Consider the following 19,791-nt stretch of genomic DNA (forward strand, 5'->3'; position numbering starts at 1 on the left):
AACAGGAAAATGTGTCATTTTGATTTTACATCAGGACATGTTCCTGTCAGCCCTCAATTTATTTATTTTTTTAGGATTATCCACCAACGGTAAGAATAATTAAATCCACTTTGTCTTAGAGCTCAAGTTCCCAAACTGGCCTAATAACAACTTGTGGGTTGTCTTTTTGTTTGTAGATTTTTATTTATGTTGTTTGTTTTTTAAGACACAGATTCTCAGGGGTCTATTCAGAATTGCTGAATTGATTTTCTGGGGCCGGTAACTGAATATGTATATTTTCATAAGGCTTTGCAGGTTGCTATCATAACCACCCACTTCAGGGAACCATTGAAATTACAGACCAAAGCTGGGTTTGCCTACCTTTTCTTAAGTATCTGCTTGTGTCTCAGATATATAGTAGGTGAGTTTCAGAAAATATTTGCATCTAATCTTACAATAAACTGATTCTTAATCTCTGCTAGGAGGCTCTTAATCTCTGGCAAACTGAGGTTCAAAGAAGTTACACAACTTACCTAAGCCAGTAGTTAGGGAATCTGGTATTTGGCCACATATATATCTGATTCCAAAACCCATGCTTTCAGTGCAGAAAAATCAGCCTAGTGCAATGGAATGCCAACTGTTTGTTCACATTTCCATACATACCCTTTCTGGGTGAATCATGTTGAATAAGTCGTCTAACTTCTCCAGTTTCAGTGTGCTCTATTATGATAGAGAAGAGGGTAATAATGTGGATCCCCAGCAGTTGTTACTACACAGTAGTAATTTATTAAGTACTGTTGGTAAATGATGAACATACGGAAGTGTGGTTTTGCTATGGGTTTGGCTCTTATCTATTTCTTTTTTTACAGACTAAGTGAAGTGTAGCTATATTGTCTAGCACAAGTGCCTGCTCCCACAAAATGCTACATATGCTGCCAGATTCTTTTATTCTTGAGAACTTAAGGCTTCCTGCATGGCTATTTCTGGAGCCAGACCGGACCAGAGTTTGAGTCCCAACCAACTCTGCCATTTACCAACAGTGTAATCCTGAACTAGCCTTGCCATGATTTGAATTATTCATCCATAAAAGGGGAAGAGATGTTGTTGGCTTAAACTGAAATAATACAGAGTGCCTATAATATTTATTTATGATCACTGTAATTTACTTATGACATTACTAACAGTAGCTGTGTAGGAAGGATGGCAAATAGTCTTTGTGAAGTTACACTGGGCCTCCTCCTATGAAAAGTAACACAGACAGGGGATGGAAGGATGCCAGCAGTGAGGCAGTACATATTGCGGGGCATGGAAAAAAAACAAGACCAATTCCAACCCACCTGAATACCAACTCCCACTGTAGCCTTATCCTCCTCTCTATGCCTGAAAAATTATTTCAACTGTGGTTACTCTGTAGCACAAAGAGTCCCAGCAAGTAACCCCTAAATAGATAGGGAAGATGAAGAGTTTAATTATACATCTCCACGTATATCCATAAATACACTCACATGTAGAGTGGGAGAAAGAATATTTCCTTTGGCACTTGGCAAGAGGCTAGTTGCAAGGGCAATCATAAACTACCTGGTAACGTTAAATAAGTCAGAGAGTTCTCTTGTGGCAAATGGTCTAATTAAGATGGCAATAACTACCATTTGGTGAATTCCTATGCCAGGAGCTGTGCTAGACATTTTATGTGCATTCTCACTAGGCTGTAAAGCTTTGTTAAATAAGAACCTTTACCTACTTTTAAAGATTAAGAACTGGAGACACAGAGAGATTAAGTATGGTATCAATGGATAAAGATCTGAAAAATATTGTGGTGAGATTCAAAATAGTGTCTAACCACCTGCAAAGCTTATGCCCTGTCTGCTACAGGAACTTCTCAAGTCTTGCATCGCTAGTCCTTTTATAGCAGCTACTCTTACTGGCCATTTTTTTCTCTGCTTGTTTATGTTGCTTATACCCTTTCCTCAAGAAAAACACATGATAAAATCACCGCTGATATATGTAGTAGATGATGGATGGATGGGTGGGTGGATAAACAGATAGACACATGGACAGATAGAGCATGTGAGGATATGTGTATATACATACAATTGCACTCAGTGATTTTTAAAACCATCTCGTGGCTCTTTTTAGCACATCACTATGTACTGCTTGTGTCCCGGCCCAGGTGTGCAGAGCAGCTAGTTCACAATAACCTCCCAACCACCAGTGTCATCATGTGCTTTGTGGATGAAGTGTGGTCTACTCTTCTGAGGTCTGTTCACAGTGTCCTTAATCGCTCTCCTCCGCACCTCATCAAGGAGATTCTGCTGGTGGATGACTTCAGTACCAAAGGTAAGGAAACCATGCCTGGAAAATTAAAGTTTGATATGAGTCAATAGCAGGTTGGGTGAATGGCAAAAATGTCAAATCATTGTTTCATGTGGCCCTTTAGAGGCATAAAAGCAAGTATCTGCAGGATGTAGAAAGTGAGCTGTATCTTCAGTCAGCTGTCTCAGACTTCCCTTCAGCTGTCCTCTCCCTGCCATGCAGAAATGATTTTCTAACCATAGCTTCTTGGAGCAATGGAGCACTTTGAAGTTCCAGAGACCAGAAGATGTTCAACCATTTTATAAAATCCAATAAGCAGGTACCCCACAATTAATAGGATGCCTTTCCCACTGGTAATAACAGGTCGAAGTTAGACTTTTTGGAAAACAAAGAAATAGAAGGCCAATGGTTTCTTCTTTAAGAGCAAAGCACATTATATGTTAAGTGTTGAGAAGACAAATTGCCAATAGAACTAGAGAGATGAGGCTTCCACAGAGTGCAAAGGTGGAAGATTCTTCACTTCTCTTAGACCATGTGCTCCAAGAAGTGGCCTTGAAAGCATAAGTAGAAATAGCATCCAGGCACCTAGCAAATAATAATCTTTTTATTTTAATTTTTTTTAAAGATTTGATTATTTAAAAAAAAAAAAAAAGATTTGATTATTTATTCATGAAAGACACACATACAGAGTAGGGGGGCAGAGATACAGGCCAAGGGAGAAGCAGGCTCCATGCAGGGAGCCCCACGAGGAACTTGATCCGGGGTCTCCAGAATCACACCCTGGGCTGAAGGCAGCACTAAACCGCTGAGCCACCCGGGCTGCCCTAATTATCTTTTTATGCATGGGAGATCTAGGGACTTGAAAGACCCTTTGGAGGGACCTGAAGCTTATATCATCTTCAGAGCCCTTTTTAAGAAAAACAAACAAACAAACAAACAAACAAACCCCAAATCAGTAGGAAAGTGAGCAGCAGAAGTAATTCTGGGAGCCATTCCTATCTGATATACCTGACAATATCTTAATTACACATAGAAATGACTGCAAGTCATGTAAATATAACCCATAAAATATTTATTTTGAGGTATATTTGCCCCTGTCCTGATAAATACTCAGAAAAGCTGATCCCTTCTCTGTGTCACTTGGCAACACTGAAAAGAAGGATTTGGAACTTGAGAAACATACTTTGGAGTATTGAATACAGACAAAAATCCATCCAAGAAAATAAACCAGAAAATAAAATCATGGCCCAAGGAATAAAATTTAGTGACTACAGTAAATATCATAGTTTTTGGAATTTGATGTTGAGGAGTCACTGTTAGTATTACCCAGATCTAGTTACTTAAAGTGTTTCCTCATCTATTCTTATTCTGATATTAGACTACCTAAAAGATGATTTGGATAAATACATGTATCAGTTTCCAAAAGTTCGGATTCTTCGCCTCAAAGAGAGACATGGCTTAATAAGAGCCAGGCTGGCGGGAGCACAGAATGCAACAGGTAAGAAGCTGCTCAGTTTTTGTTTTAGTTATATTTTTGTTTTCATTCGTTTTCAAATACATATAATAAATTTGAAATAATACTGAAGTGAACACCCACAGAGCCATCATCATTCCACCAATTTTAACTTTTTGCAAAATGTCATCACACACATACACAGACACATGTTTAAATGTACACATTTTTGTCCTCAACTTTTGAACTTACAGACATGATGACACAACTCTGTGTACCTTAGTAGACATCTCTACAAAATACAGACATTCTCTTAGATTAGCACACTTTCATATTTAAATATCATCCGGTTTATGCTCTTTTCAGACTTCCTCATTGCTCCTAAAATGTTTCTAATAGCCGCTTCTCTCTGTTGAAATTTGAGATCTAATTAAGTTCCATGCACTGCATTTGGTTGTTTAGTCTCCTTAGTTCCTCAATCTAAAGTAGACAACACACTATTACCATTGACTGGTTTGGTTTTTTAGAGTACGGGTTATTTATTTTGTACATGTGACCACATTCTGAAATTTTCTCATTGTTTCCTCATGTTACACACAGAATAAAGTTTCTGGCATGAGTAGTGTATAGTATTCTCCTACATAGGTGGTAGGAATTACATAATGTTTATGGCTTCAAATCAAGTGACACATGATGTCCAGTTGTCCCACTGTGGGTGATAGTAATTTTGAGCATTTGGTTAGAATGTTGACACCCAGATTTTTCTTTTGGGAGTAAGAATTAATTTGTGATGTGATACTTTGATCCATATAAATACTCTATTTTCCTTACATTTTACCCACTGGTTTTGCACCCATTAATGATCTTTGCTTGAATCAGTTATTCCATTGAAAACTATCTCTCTGTCCTTCCCTCCCTCTTCTTTTTCTTCCTCCCTTCCTCTGCCTCCTTCCTCTTCCCTTCTTATGCCCCCATCACTATGGATTTATGCCCTAAAAAATTCAATGTGTCTATTATTAACTTCCTTCCTTCCATCTCTCCTTCATCTCTTTCTTTCTGTCTTTTTTCACTCAAATATTCCTAAATTTGACTACTTGGAGCCCTTTCAAACCTTTGCCTTTTTTTGACCTGAATCCCATCAGTATTTGAGGACTTAGAATGGTTTACTTGTCTCTTCCTTGACCTATGGGTATGTCTGCTCTTCTCTCTTCCCAAAAAGCAATATACTTTCTTTTCTTCACCTCTTTTTAGTGTGTGGGCTTTGGTGAGTGAATGGGGGGATACAAATCTTTTCTGTCCATGAGAACTCTAAAAATAATGTCAAACATATTGGTTTATTTTTACACCTTTCTGTGGAAAGACCTGTACCCATAATTGCTGAACTTACTTATGTACCGGGTTCCATTCTAAATACTTTCTACAGTAATTGATTTAATCCTCACAATAACTCTAGGAGTTAGGTACAATAATTCTCCTCATTTTCCAGATGAAAATGTGGAGGCACTGTGAGGTTATGGCTTGCCCGAGTTCTCTCAGCAAATAAGTGCTACACAGAAGGATTGGAACCCAGAAACCTTGGTTCTGAATCTGCACTCTTATCTGCTACACTTTACTGCCCCTAGACATTTAGCCACCATTCTTCCTTATGAGCCATGGCATTGCAGATCTCTACCAGCTTGAATTTAAGTATTGTCTTATGGTAAATTATCTGCTCACATAAGTTCATATCCTTATAACCAGACCCAAAATTCCAAACTTTTCTTATCCCGTTGGTTTGCTACCAAATTTCTTTAGCCTGTAATACAAATTTAAAATTTTCACACATTACACCAAAATTGACATTGTGGTGATAGCTAAGATTCTTAATAATAGACTGCATTTGGAACATTAAAAATCCATGTTTGATTTCTTTTGGGAAGTAATTACACACAAATGATACAAAAGTACTACTTTGGAAACAGTCCAAGTAGGCAAGTTTAGGATTAAGATCTAGATGAAGAACATTCCCAGGCAAGTGGAACAATAAGTGCAAGGTCCTGATGCAGAAATATGTTCTGTATATTAAAGTTAAGGAAAGAAGTTGGCTGATGGGTCTGACCTTGGAGACAGTGGTATGAGATTCTTTTGGGGGCCAAGGCAAAGGAAGGCTTTTGTAAAGTCTTATGAGTCATTCAAGGAGTGCAGGCATTATTTTTGGTATAATATGAAACCAATGAAGTACGTGAAAGAGGAGAATAAAATTGTCTAACTTAATTCAAAGCTCATTCTGGCTGCCTTGTAGAGAATGGGTATTAGAGAGATGAGAGGAAATGGGCAGGCCAATTAGGAGTTTATCAAAGGGCCACCTGTGTCGCTCAGTTAATAGCATCCAACTCCTGGTTTTGATTTAGGTCATGATCTCAGGTTCATGGGATTGAGCCCCCAGGCTGGCTCTGTACTCAGCAGGGAGTCTGTTTGAAGCTTCTCTCTTCCTCTGTACTCCCCCTACTCATACACTCTCTCTCTCAAATAAATAAATAAATCTCTTTAAAAAAAAAAAAAAAAAGGAGGCTATTAGAGTTGTCCACGTACCAGGGAAGTACTAGGGCAGATGGAGGAAGGGGTCAGAGTAAGAATATATTGTGTACATGGAAAGCACAGTACTTGTCATCAGATAGGATATGAAGAGAGTAATTATGAGAGGAGTCCAAAAAAAAAACCACCTCAAAAAACAAAACAAAAAAACTCCTAGAATTGGCATCTGAGCAACTTGGTGGGCGGTGGGGCCATAACCAGAAGAACAGATTTGGGATTATAGTTGAGTTCCGATTTTGTCCATGTAAATTTAAGATGAAAATGAGACATCCATGTAGAGAAAGCTGACAAGTGCAGAACCAAAAATGTACTTCTTATAAAAAAAGAAGTGTGCTCTGCTTGCATGGAGCACAAAGCATGCTGGTGATGATCTCCAGAATAGTCTAAACTGTTAGACAACACGGGAGGCCTCTTCAGACTGAGTGCAATGAACTTGCTCAAAAAGTTGCCTAACTGGCCTGCTCAAGTACTTGCGGTTACACAGCCATAAAATAATCTCTTTGAATTTAGAAAATCCAAATGTAAAAATGTAAATTTGGCTCTCAGTCAGTCATTAACACCTTGAGCACATTAGCTCAGTTTTAGTTTGGTAACTCTCAAACTATTTTGACCATGACCCATTTAAGAAATAAATTTAAAAAAAAAAAAAAAGAAATAAATTTTACATCATAACCCAGTGTATACATATGATACACACATAACTACAGTGGACATCTAATGAAATAACATATGCAGCAGATTCTAATGCTTTATTTTTATTTGTTTTTTTAGATCCTGGCCAATCCCACTACATTGTTGTAATGACTTGCTAAGGGTCACAACTTTAGTCTGGAAAGGCCAGTTAGGTGCATCTTAATTGCTTGAGTTGCTTCTCAAACTATCATAGAAGAACTTTCTTTTTCCTATTTTCCAAATTTTGTGGACCTACCCTTTTTGTAAATTATAATAAAGATAAACTACCTAAGAAAGAAATGGGAAAAAAAATATAGATATATACACAATTATATATGCATACATCTATATTGTAGGTATATACATACAATATGCATAATTTTATTATGTATAATATACATGTATATGTGTGTATGTATATATATGTCTGTGTTTATATATGTATATATATATACACATATATATATAACATAGATAAGATACAGATAACATAAATAATGATATGTAGGACACCTGAGTGGCTCAGTGGTTGATCATCTGCCTTTGGCTCAGGGTGTGATCCCGGCGTCCTGGGATCATGTCCCACATCAATAAAATCTTAAAAAAAAAAATATATATGTCATATGCATACACATATATAAAATAGAGAACAAATTAACAAATTACTCCAGCAAACTGCTAGAGTTTTAAAGCATTCATTTTCAAGTTCTCTTTTTTTAAGATTTTATTTATTTACTCATGAAAGTCACAGAGAGAGAGTCAGAGACATGGGCAGAGGGAGAAGCAGGCTCCCTGCAGGACTCAATCCCAGGACCCTGGGATCACAACCTGAGCCAAAGGCAGATGCTCAACCACTGAGTCACCTAGGCGTCCCTCATTTTCAATTTCTGTTCCTATGTCTGATGGCCAGGTCTAGGACCCACACTTTGAGCAGTATTAGTGGAAAGCCAGTTCCCTGAATTTGGAAAGAAGCTGAAAAGTGTTTTCTGTTGGGGTTAGTAACAGCCTTATCTAAGGGTACATCCAGAGGCCCTGAAGTGCACATGACTCTTGTGGGAAGCTCAAAGGGATTCAGAAGCCTGTACCAGCTTTTGCTGAGGAAATCATTCAAGGACCATTCAGCTACGGTCCTAAGGGGCGGGGGGGGGGGGGGGGTGCGGGGGGGGGGGGGCTGGCTAGCCTGTTAGTTCGCCAGGTCTCCTGCATCAGAAGTAGAGCAAGGAAGGCAGGAGACATTCTGGGCCTGAGAAGTCTCTGTTTTCAGAGATCAGCAAAGATACCAGAGCAGACATTTTCTTTAGATTGCCTCTGCCAAACAAAGAGACGAAAGACAAGAATCTGAATTCAGAATCTTTTTTTTTTTTTATTAATTTTTATTGGTGTTCAATTTACCAACATACAGAAAAACACCCAGTGCTCATCCCGTCAAGTGTCCACCTCAGTGCCCGTCACCCCTTCCCCTCCAACACCTGCCCTCCTCCCCTTCCACCACCCCTAGTTCGTTTCCCCGAGTTAGGAGTCTTTATGTTCTGTCTCCCTTCCTGATATTTCCCAACATTTCTTCTCCCTTCCTTTATATTCCCTTTCACCATTATTCATATTCCCCAAATGAATGAGAACATACACTGTTTGTCCCTCTCCGATTGACTTATTTCACTCAGCATAATACCCTCCAGTTCCATCCACGTTGAAGCAAATGGTGGGTATTTGTCGTTTCTAATTGCTGAGTAATATTCCATTGTATACATAAACCACATCTTCTTTATCCATTCATCTTTCGATGGACACCGAGGCTCCTTCCACAGTTTGGCTATTGTGGCCATTGCTGATAGAAACATCGGGGTGCAGGTGTCCCGACGTTTCATTGCATCTGAATCTTTGGGGTAAATCCCCAACAGTGCAATTGCTGGGTCGTAGGGCAGGTCTATTTTTAACTCTTTGAGGAACCTCCACACAGTTTTCCAGAGTGGCTGCAACAGTTCACATTCCCACCAACAGTGTAAGAGGGTTCCCTTTTCTCCGCATCCTCTCCAACATTTGTGGTTTCCTGCCTTGTTAATTTTCCCCATTCTCACTGGTGTGAGGTGGCATCTCATTGTGGTTTTGATTTGTATTTCCCTGATGGCAAGTGATGCAGAGCATTTTCTCATGTGCTTGTTGGCCATGTTTATGTCTTCCTCTGTGAGATTTCTCTTCATGTCTTTTGCCCATTTCATGATTGGATTGTTTGTTTCTTTGGTGTTGAGTTTAATAAGTTCTTTATAGATTTTGGAAACTAGCCCTTTATCTGATATGTCATTTGCCAATATCTTCTCCCATTCTGTAGGTTGTCTTTTAGTTTTGTTGACTGTATCCTTTGCTGTGCAAAAGCTTCTTATCTTGATGAAGTCCCAATAGTTCATTTTTGCTTTTGTTTCTTTTGCCTTTGTGGATGTATCTTGCAAGAAGTTACTGTGGCCAAGTTCAAAAAGGGTGTTGCCTGTGTTCTCCTCTAGGATTTTGATGGAATCTTGTCTCACATTTAGATCTTTCATCCATTTTGAGTTTATCTTTGTGTATGGTGAAAGAGAGTGGTCCAGTTTCATTCTTCTGCATGTGGATGTCCAATTTTCCCAGCACCATTTATTGAAGAGACTGTCTTTCTTCCAATGGATAGTCTTTCCTCCTTTATCGAATATTAGATGACCGTACATTTCAGGGTCCACTTCTGGGTTCTCTATTCTGTTCCATTGATCTATGTGTCTGTTTTTGTGCCAGTACCACACTGTCTTGATGACCACAGCTTTGTAGTACAACCTGAAATCTGGCATTGTGATGCCCCCAGATATGGTTTTCTTTTTTAAAATTCCCCTGGCTATTCGGGGTCTTTTCTGATTCCACACAAATCTTAAAATAATTTGTTCTAACTCTCTGAAGAAAGTCCATGGTATTTTGATAGGGATTGCATTAAACGTATAAATTGCCCTGGGTAACACTGACATTTTTACAATATTAATTCTGCCAATCCATGAGCATGGAATATTTTTCCATCTCTTTGTGTCTTCCTCAATTTCTTTCAGAAGTGTTCTATAGTTTTTAGGGTATAGATCTTTTACCTCTTTGGTTAGGTTTATTCCTAGGTATCTTATGCTTTTGGGTGCAATTGTAAATGGGATTGACTCCTTAATTTCTCTTTCTTCAGACTCATTGTTAGTGTATAGAAATGCCATTGATTTCTGGGCATTGATTTTGTATCCTGCCACGCTACCAAATTTCTGTATGAGTTCTAGCAATCTTGGGGTGGAGTCTTTTGGGTTTTCTATGTAGAGTATCATGTCATCGGCGAAGAGGGAGAGTTTGACTTCTTCTTTGCCAATTTGAATGCCTTTAATGTCTTTTTGTTGTCTGATTGCTGAGGCGAGGACTTCCAGAACGATGTTGAACAGCAGTGGTGAGAGTGGACATCCCTGTCTTGTTCCTGATCTTAGGGGAAAGGCTCCCAGTGCTTCCCCATTGAGAATGATATTTGCTGTGGGCTTTTCATAAATGGCTTTTAAGATGTCGAGGAAAGTTCCCTCTATCCCAACACTCTGAAGGGTTTTGATCAGGAATGGATGCTGTATTTTGTCAAATGCTTTCTCTGCATCTAATGAGAGTATCATATGGTTCTTGGTTTTTCTCTTGCTGATATGATGAATCACATTGATGGTTTTACGAGTGTTGAACCAGCCTTGTGTCCCAGGGATAAATCCTACTTGGTCATGGTGAATAATTTTCTTAATGTGTTGTTGGATCCTATTGGCTAGTATCTTGTTGAGAATTTTTGCATCCATGTTCATCAGGGATATTGGTCTGTAATTCTCCTTTTTGGTGGGGTCTTTGTCTGGTTTCGGAATTAAGGTGATGCTGGCCTCATAGAACGAATTTGGAAGTACTCCATCTCTTTCTATCTTTCCAAACAGCTTTAGTAGAATAGGTATGATTTCTTCTTTAAACGTTTGATAGAATTCCCCTGGGAAGCCATCTGGCCCTGGACTCTTGTGTCTTGGGAGGTTTTTGATGACTGCTTCAATTTCCTCCCTGGTTATTGGCCTGTTCAGGTTTTCTATTTCTTCCTGCTCCAGTTTTGGTAGTTTGTGGCTTTCCAGGAATGCGTCCATTTTTTCTAGATTGCCTAATTTATTGGCGTACAGCTGTTCATAATATGTTTTTAAAATCGTTTGTATTTCCTTGGTGTTGGTAGTGATCTCTCCTTTCTCATTCATGATTTTATTAATTTGAGTCTTCTCTCTCTTCTTTTTAATAAGGTTGGCTAATGGTTTATCTATCTTATTAATTCTTTCAAAGAACCAACTCCTGGTTCTGTTGATCTGTTCCACAGTTCTTTTGGTCTCGATATCATTGAGTTCTGCTCGAATTTTAATTAACTCTCTTCTTCTGCTGGGGGTGGGGTCTATTTGTTGCTTTTTCTCTAGTTCCTTTATGTGTAAGGTGAGCTTTTGAATTTGAGATCTTTCCAGTTTTTGAATGGATGCTTGTATTGCGATGTATTTCCCCCTCAGGACTGCTTTTGCTGCATCCCAAAGATTTTGAATGGTTGTATCTTCATTCTCATTAGTTTCCATGAATCTTTTTAATTCTTCCTTAATTTCCTGGTTGACCTTTTCATCTTTTAGCAGGATGGTCCTTAACCTCCACGTGTTTGAAGTCCTTCCATACTTCTTGTTGTGATTAAGTTCTAATTTCAAGGCATTATGGTCTGAGAATATACAAGGGACTATCCCGATCTTTTGGTATCAGTTCAGACCCGATTTGTGACCCAGTATGTGGTCTATTCTGGAGAAAGTTCCATGTGCACTTGAGAAGAATGTGTATTCAGTTGAGTTTGGATGTAAAGTTCTGTAGATATCTGTGAAATCCATCTGGTCCAGTGTATCATTTAAAGCTCTCGTTTCTTTGGAGATGTTGTGCTTAGAAGACCTATCCAGGGTAGAAAGAGCTAGATTGAAGTCACCAAGTATAAGTGTATCATTATCAAGGTATTTCTTGAGTTTGGTTATTAATTGGTTTAAATATTTGGCAGCTCCCACATTCGGAGCATATATATTGAGGATTGTTAAGTCCTCTTGTTGGATAGATCCTTTGAGTATGATATAGTGTCCCTCTTCATCTCTCACTATAGTCTTTGGGGTAAATTTTAATTTATCTGATATAAGGATGGCAACCCCTGCTTTCTTTTGAGGACCATTTGAATGTAAATGGTTCTCCAACCTTTTATTTTCAGGTTGTAGGTGTCCTTCTGTCTAAAATGAGTCTCTTGTAGACAGCAAATAGATGGGTCCTGCTTTTTTATCCAGTCTGAAACCCTGCGCCTTTTGATGGGGTCATTAAGCCCGTTCACGTTCAGAGTTACTATTGATAGATAAGAGTTTAGTGTCATCATATCTATTCAGTCCTTGTTTTCGTGGATTGTTCCACTGAACTTCTTCTTAAAGGGGAATTTTAAGAGTCCCCCTTAAAATTTCTTGCAGAGCTGGTTTGGAGGTTACATATTCTTTCAGTTCCTGCCTGTCTTGGAAGCTCTTTATCTCTCCTTCCATTTTGAATGAAAGCCTTGCTGGATAAAGTATTCTTGGTTGCATGTTCTTTTCATTTAGGACCCTGAATATATCCTGCCAGCCCTTTCTGGCCTGCCAGGTCTCTGTGGAGAGGTCTGCTTTTACCCTAATATTCCTCCCCATAAAAGTCAGGGACTTTTTTTCTCTTGCTGCTTTAAGGATCTTCTCCTTATCTTTGGAATTTGCAAGCTTCACTATTAAATGTCGAGGTGTCGAACGGTTTTTGTTGATTTTAGGGGGGGATCTCTCTATTTCCTGGATCTGAATGCCTGTTTCCCTTCCCAGATTAGGAAAGTTTTCAGCTAGGATTTGTTCAAATACATATTCTGGCCCTCTGTCCCTTTCGGCGCCCTCAGGAACCCCAATTAAACGTAGGTTTTTCTTCCTCAGGCTGTCATTTATTTCCCTTAATCTATCCTCATAATCTTTTAATTGCTTGTCTCTTTTTTCCTCAGTTTCCCTCTTTGCCATCAACTTGTCTTCTATGTCACTCACTCGTTCTTCCACCTCGTTAACCCTCGTCGTTAGGACTTCTAGCTTGGATTGCATCTCATTTAATTGATTTTTAATTTCTGTCTGATTGGATCTAAATTCTGCAGTCATGAAGTCTCTTGAGTCCTTTATGGTTTTTTCTAGAGCCACCAGTAGCTGTAAAATAGTGCTTCTGAATTGGCTTTCTGACATTGAATTGTAATCCATATTTTGTAACTCTGTGGGAGAGTGGGCTGTTTCTGATTCTTTTTTTTGAGGTGAGGTTTTCCTTCTAGTCATTTTGCTCAGTGCAGAGTGGCCAAAAACAAGTTGTATTGGGAAAAGGAGAAAAAGAGAGAGAAGGAAAGAAAAGAGAAAAAGAAAAAAGAGAAAGAAGGAAAAAAAAGGGGGGGAAGAGAAGAAAAAGAAAGAAAGGAGAAAAAAGAAAAAAAAAGGGGTGGGGTGGGGTAAGCAATCAGAAATCAAGAAGAAAGAAAGAAAAAAAAAGCACAAAACAAAACAAAACAAACAAACAAAAACACGGGGGAGTATCTTCCGATTCTGTGTACTTTAAGTCCCTTGACTTCCCTTGGAACTGGTCCGTGTCGCTGGTCTTCTGGGGGAGGGGCCTGCTGTGCTGATTCTCAGGTGTTAGCACTTGGGGGAGCTGCTCTGCCCCTGCTTGGTGCAGGGCTCAGTGGGGGTGTTTACCCCGTGAGGCCCCGGGAGGAAGCCACAGTGGCGGGGGCAGCTCTGGGACCCTGGAGTCAGCTCCGGCAGTAACTCCGGGGCTCTCCGTCTGCAGGGCCCGGGGGCTCCCGGGCGGGGCCGCTGATCTGCTCAGTTCCAGGCAGGAGCGTCCTTGCTGTCCTGGGCCCTCCCGGCCTCTGCCTGTCCCTGGGGGAGGCCGGATCCTGGGCTGTGTCCCGGCGCCCTGTGCTCCGGGGCCTGCGCTGTTGGATTCGCGCTCCCGGCGGTGCAGCCCCCTCCGCGGAGCCGCCGCCCGAGCCCCTCCGAGCTGTTCCCGGAGCCGCGCCGCCCCCTCCGCGCGGAGCTTCTTCCTCCGCCGGAGCCGCCGCCTCTGAGCTGTTCCCGGAGCCCCGCAGCCCCCTCCGCGGAGCCGCAGGCCGAGTCACTCGGAGCTGCTCCCGGAGCCGCGCCGCCCCCTCCGCGGAGCTTCTTCCTCCGCCCGAGCCGCCGCCGCTGAGCTGTTCCCGAAGCCGCGCAGCCCCCTCCGCGGAGCCGCCGCCCGAGCCCCTCCGAGCTGCTCCGGGTCCCGCCGAGCGCTGCAGCCCTTAGGGAGCTCGGCGCATCTCCCGGGGCGCAGTTCCTCTGTTACTGTCCCAGGGAGCCCGAGGGCATCCCCGCCTTTCTGGGGATCCTGCTCCAATTCCCGGGAGGCCTTTCCGCGGGGAAGGTCGGTGCAGCTCCTGCTGCTCCGGGCGGGGCTCTCCTGTCCTGGGGACACTCGCCCCGGCCTCAGCCCGGCTCCTCGCGGGGCCCCTCCCCCTCGGAGGCCTTTTGTGTCTTTATTTCTTTTTCCCCGTCTTCCTACCTTGATAGAAGCGCGAACTCTTCTCACTGTAGCGTTCCAGCTGGTCTCTCTTTAAATCTCAGGCCGAATTCGTAGATTTTCAGGATGATTGGATGGTTTTCTAGGTAATTTGTTGAGGACAGGTGACCTGGAGACCCTGCTCTGCCGCCATCTTGCCTGTTTCCCCAGAATTTCTGAATTCAGAATCTGACAGGCCTTGACACCTATGGTTTCCTAAAGATTTACCCTTTAGGATTCAGGGAAAAGGGACGGGAAGTCACAGGCAAGGATGAGATCAAAGATCCAAGGACCTGCAGAAATTGGTGAAGTGGCTTCATTTTGGTTCCAGGATATTATTAAACTCTCTGAAAGTATGTAATACAAAATAATAAGGGCAAAACAGTGACTCCTTGACTACCAACAAAATTCACTACATATTCAGTTTCCAGGGTATAATAGGTTCTTCATCTGGATATGATTCAGGCAAAAAGATCGAGGCCAATCAGTTGTTTCCTGAGAATGAAGAGATAGGTCAAGTGGGATTTAAAAATTCCAAGGGCAGGCCACAGTCAATGGATCTCTAGGGAAAGTGTCCTATAGGAAGCCAACAGAAGTAAAAGGAGATGCAGTAATTGAGGTACAAAGTGAACAAGCCGACCACCCGGATGTCATGCTAGTATTGAACAAAAGAGCAAGTTATTTCCCTCCCAAGAGGAGTCTGCAGTCGGGCAGGTTCAATGGTACACTCTAGAGTCAGAGTAGAGATCAGATTCTCATTTCCTTTATAGCAAGGACATTTAGCAAAATATGTGGCATTGTTGTGAGTATTCCAAAGAATCAGTTGGCTAACTTTAAGTACGTGGACTAAAATGACATCTAACTCCTGGACAACTCTGAAGTTTCCTGAAAAATGATAGTCCTTCTGTAAATGTCTACAACTTGTTTCTGTTACAGGTAAAAACAGGTGGTTTCCTTAGCATCACTTATAAATTACTATGTAAAATTCAATGGCCAGCCAGGTCCACATCCCTTAAGGAACCCTAAACACAACATGCCAACACTAATTGGTGCTGGCACCAATATCCCAAGCTGGTTGGCTAAATATAAATCAGGGTCTGTACTCAACAAGGAGCCAAAGCTTTTTGGCACATGGAGCATCTTTGGGCTAGTCAAAAAGTAAATAAATAAATAAGTTACAATCAAACCCATCTACAAACTATCCAGCATTGCTGGGACCTACTCTTAGGAAAGCCTGCCAGGTAGCCATCGAGATAGGATTATTCTGAGATCTAGCTTAAACACTCATTGAAAAACAGTAACAACACCAGCCATTTATAAGGAATTTAGGTATTAGGTAGATCTTAGAAATATCCTCGTAAGGTAAATCCTAGAGAGGTTAAGTCATTTATCCAGTGTGGCTCAGGAAAGCAAAGCTGTGTGGCTTTGATCCTATGTTCATTTCACCATGACTCTTGGGGTTAGGAACAGTTTGTGAAATGTCCACAGACTATACCCATTACAAGTAGAAGTCCTAACAGGAGTCAGCTACATAAACAGCATCCTGGTCTAGTTCCTGAGATCTTATTTTAAATTAAAGTGTCTGAAAGTAGAGCAATGACATTCATGCATGGGAGGATTCTCTTCTCACCCAAAATAAAACAGTATAAAATTCCGGTCTATGTTTTGGGCAGAAGCTGCTTCCTTTGCGTCCTGGCAACAAGTGAATGAAAATCTGTATGGGGATCTGGTCCAGGTAGGAAGTGAATATAGGATCAGGGCATCCATCCTGATGCCACCAGGGATTGAGAAAGTCGACTGAGGCCCCTTTGACCCTATAAGCTTATTCTAGGGATATGGAGAGGTGGTGTAGTAGAGATTGCTCTTTGGTTGAATGGACCAGCAGTGGAAGTAGTGAGAAAAAGGAGGTTGTCTTCTGCACATGCTATTCACTAGCCAAGTGGGACCTTAGCAGGCCATGCTTATGTGTCCTACACACCCACATAATCCCTGTGAATCTTCCCACACAGGGAGCAGGCTGGGCAAAAGGACACCTTTTGGAGGTAATGACCTTTCATTAGTAAACAAGCCATAATCTCTGAAAATAAGACTTCACCAGCATGATCAGGAATTGTAACCACTGTTTTCCAAGAGTTGGGAATAAGTGAGTGGTGGGGCTTCAGTCTAGCACAGCCTGGTTCTGCCTAGAGACCTCACAAGAACATTCCTCACCAAGACGTTGGCTAAGGTCAGTTTCTTCACTCTCATGCAAAAGTTCCATTGTCGATCGTTTAATCAATAATGTACTGAACCATTAATTAAGAGGGAGTTCACAGTTTCTAGTGGATAATGATCTGTCACCCAGGTACGTAACTTTACCTTGTCCTTTGACTCCTGCTGTCTTCTGCTTTTACTCTAAGCCTTCCCATTCTCAAAGCCTTGCCTCTTTCTAGCCATTTCTTCTTTCCTTTTTTTTTTTTTTTTTTTTTTTAAGGCAATGGAATAAACTGCGTTTTCTACTATCAGGCTGCCACTTAGCTGGACCAACTTGAAAAAGTTGCTTAAGTTCTTTGTTTCTCTTATATGGGAATAAAACTCAGACTTATACTTCAGGTTTGTTGTGTGGGTTGAACAAGACAACCACACAGAATGCTTAGAACAGTGTCTGGCACAGAGTAAGCACTCAATAGAAGGTAATTGATGTTACAGGTTTGTCAAGAGTTGAGGGGAGAAACCCATTGTCAGAGTGGTCCATTCAAATAATAAGCCAAAATGAAAGTAACATTCAAGTCTTTAATCATTTCCTCTAATAATATAAGTAAGAAAAATAAGTAAGAATTGAAATAGAAGAAAGTGCTGACTCCCTGATTGTTCCATTTTTCCTTGTTGAGAAATGGGCTAGTGGATTGGGCAGATATGAGGATCATCTCACGGCCTAAGGAGCCCAGAACAAAAGGCTCCTCCTGGTTTACAGGTGAGAGCTACGGTGAGGAAAATGTCTTGGAGACCTACCTACTTCCCATAAGGTGAGACCGAGGTCTTGGCCTGGAGGAGGCCTCCAAATGGAGGAACCTGAGCTAGGAATGAAGCTATGCTGAGAGCATGTCCACTGGCGGCAGGGGAGGGGGGCTGAGCTCTTGCCTGCAACTCCCTTCAGAGGCTGTGGTACACTGGCTGCAGACCATGTCTGGTGTGAAAGGGCAGCCTTCCGTCATGACGACCTGCCAGGGTTGCATTTGCAATTTGCCTATGGTTGGGCCCGATAGGATTTTGGCCATAACCCAGATTCCTTAGGTTATTATTAATCTTACAAGCACACACACACACACACACACACACACACACACATACTCCATTTGTATAAAATCATTTGGAACAATGTAGAACCTACTGAGATTTTTTATTGGGGAGAAAGTGTTACTTCCAGAAACTAACAGAAAAAAGAATTTTTAATAAATATTTTTTGGCCTCCAAGTTTCTTTTTCTCTTGCAGATCTTTTATTTTTATTGTGGTAAAATACACAACATAAAACTTACCATCTTAATTATTTCTTCAGTACACAGTCCAGTACTCTGAAGTATGTTCACACAGTTGTTCAACCAATCTCCAGAATGCTTCTCATCTTGCAAAACCAAAGATCTTTACTCATTAAACTATTCCCTATTCTCCCTCCACATCCCAGGAATCTTTTTTACACTACCTTCTAGGCTTGCTGATTCTTCCTCTTTTATTTGTCCCCTCCCACCCCCCGTTATACAGAATGATTTCTCATCTTCATCATTCCCAAGACTGTCTTGGAATATCAAACTGCCTGGCCCACACAGGCCCACCCCAGGTCAATGAGATGCACTCTCCTTGAGGAGACAGGGCAGCCACCTTTACTACTACAGATTCCCTTTAAAGTCTTGGCTATCCATTCATCCTACATCGCTTATCAATTTTTCCACAAACAAAGATGATGCTTGCCCCACAGGACTTCTAGAAACAAAATTGATTTTATTTCATTATAAAATGAAATTATAGGGACCAGGAATTCAATGAGAAGACTACTGCCCTTATAATCATCCTTCTGGAACAATTCCCAAGACCTTTGACCATGAAGCACACACACTCAGTATATATATAGCATTTTCAAATAATTTTTTTTTTCTGGCTCTCTAGGTGATGTGTTGACATTCTTAGATTCTCACGTGGAATGTAACGTTGGTTGGTTGGAACCTCTTCTGGAAAGAGTTTATTTAAGTAGAAAGAAAGTAGCCTGTCCAGTAATTGAAGTCATCAATGATAAGGATATGAGGTAATACTGTCATATTCCACAAGATACTTATAAGTGAGTCTTTAACAGCAATAGAAAATACTGGTCATATTCTTATATGCAGATTTTTGCAAATCTAAGAAATCCACAGTTTATCCATTTAAATAAATGAAAACATATAATAGATATCTTAGGATCAGAGGTCAATCCAATAGCTTATTTGATCATCAAAATTCTTAACTCTTAATACCAATAAATCATAACACTTATTTTCCAGTTCTTTCCTCTTTCTATTCAGCTGTGCCTAAACCCAGAAAATATTTATCTTCCTTAAGATTAGCTCATCTTTTTATGGGAAATATACATATGCTCCTAAATCGTTTTTTTCCCTCAAAAACTATCAGAACATTATTAAAAGAAAAGTATAAGTTAAAAACTAGCAATCCAGCCAATTAGTCACTAATGCAAGTTGTACTCATAAATTTGCTTGAAATGTTATTAAAAAGTTTGTGATAAAAAAAAGTTTGTGATAATCTACAAACATTTGTGTAAACACTTTATGTCATTTATTTGAACAAGACATGGTATCAGGTTGATTAAGTATCTGTGAATGATCATCTCAGGTAGCACTTTTGTTTTTGTCCTGGATTAGTTACATGACAGTGGACAACTTTCAAAGAGGCATCTTTGTGTGGCCCATGAACTTTGGTTGGAGAACAATTCCTCCAGACGTTGTTGCAAAAAACAGAATTAAAGAAACAGATATAATAAGGTAAGTGTATGAAATTCAAGATTAGAGAGCAATCATGTATCTTTTGATAAAGGTGTAGGAAGCAATTCCACAAAGCAGATATTTCCTGTCATTCTGTAGACCATCAAGAATTATAGCTTTAACCAATAGATGATCAAAAGCAAACAGAGTTTTCCTAAGAAATTACTTTTCCA

The 19,791-nt window shown here is 40.6% G+C and overlaps 1 protein-coding gene across 5 annotated transcripts in view; it reads left to right on the top strand.

Annotated features, from left to right (window-relative positions):
- Positions 1-19,791, top strand: part of GALNT5 (polypeptide N-acetylgalactosaminyltransferase 5) — a 73,648-nt gene that overhangs the window by 12,682 nt on the left and 41,175 nt on the right. For all 5 annotated transcript variants that reach the window (XR_005982723.1, XR_005982722.1, XM_041722720.1 and 2 more), the window contains exons 2-5: positions 2,150-2,316; positions 3,671-3,790; positions 18,753-18,888; positions 19,499-19,618. Coding sequence is in view for 3 of the 5 variants with exons in the window: in XM_041722720.1 (XP_041578654.1) it covers positions 2,150-2,316; positions 3,671-3,790; positions 18,753-18,888; positions 19,499-19,618 (543 nt within the window). In the remaining 2 variants the exon portion in view is untranslated. The remainder of the gene's footprint in view (positions 1-2,149; positions 2,317-3,670; positions 3,791-18,752; positions 18,889-19,498; positions 19,619-19,791) is intronic.

This window comes from Vulpes lagopus, chromosome 11 (assembly GCF_018345385.1).
Source record: "Vulpes lagopus strain Blue_001 chromosome 11, ASM1834538v1, whole genome shotgun sequence".
Lineage (NCBI taxonomy): Eukaryota > Metazoa > Chordata > Mammalia > Carnivora > Canidae > Vulpes > Vulpes lagopus.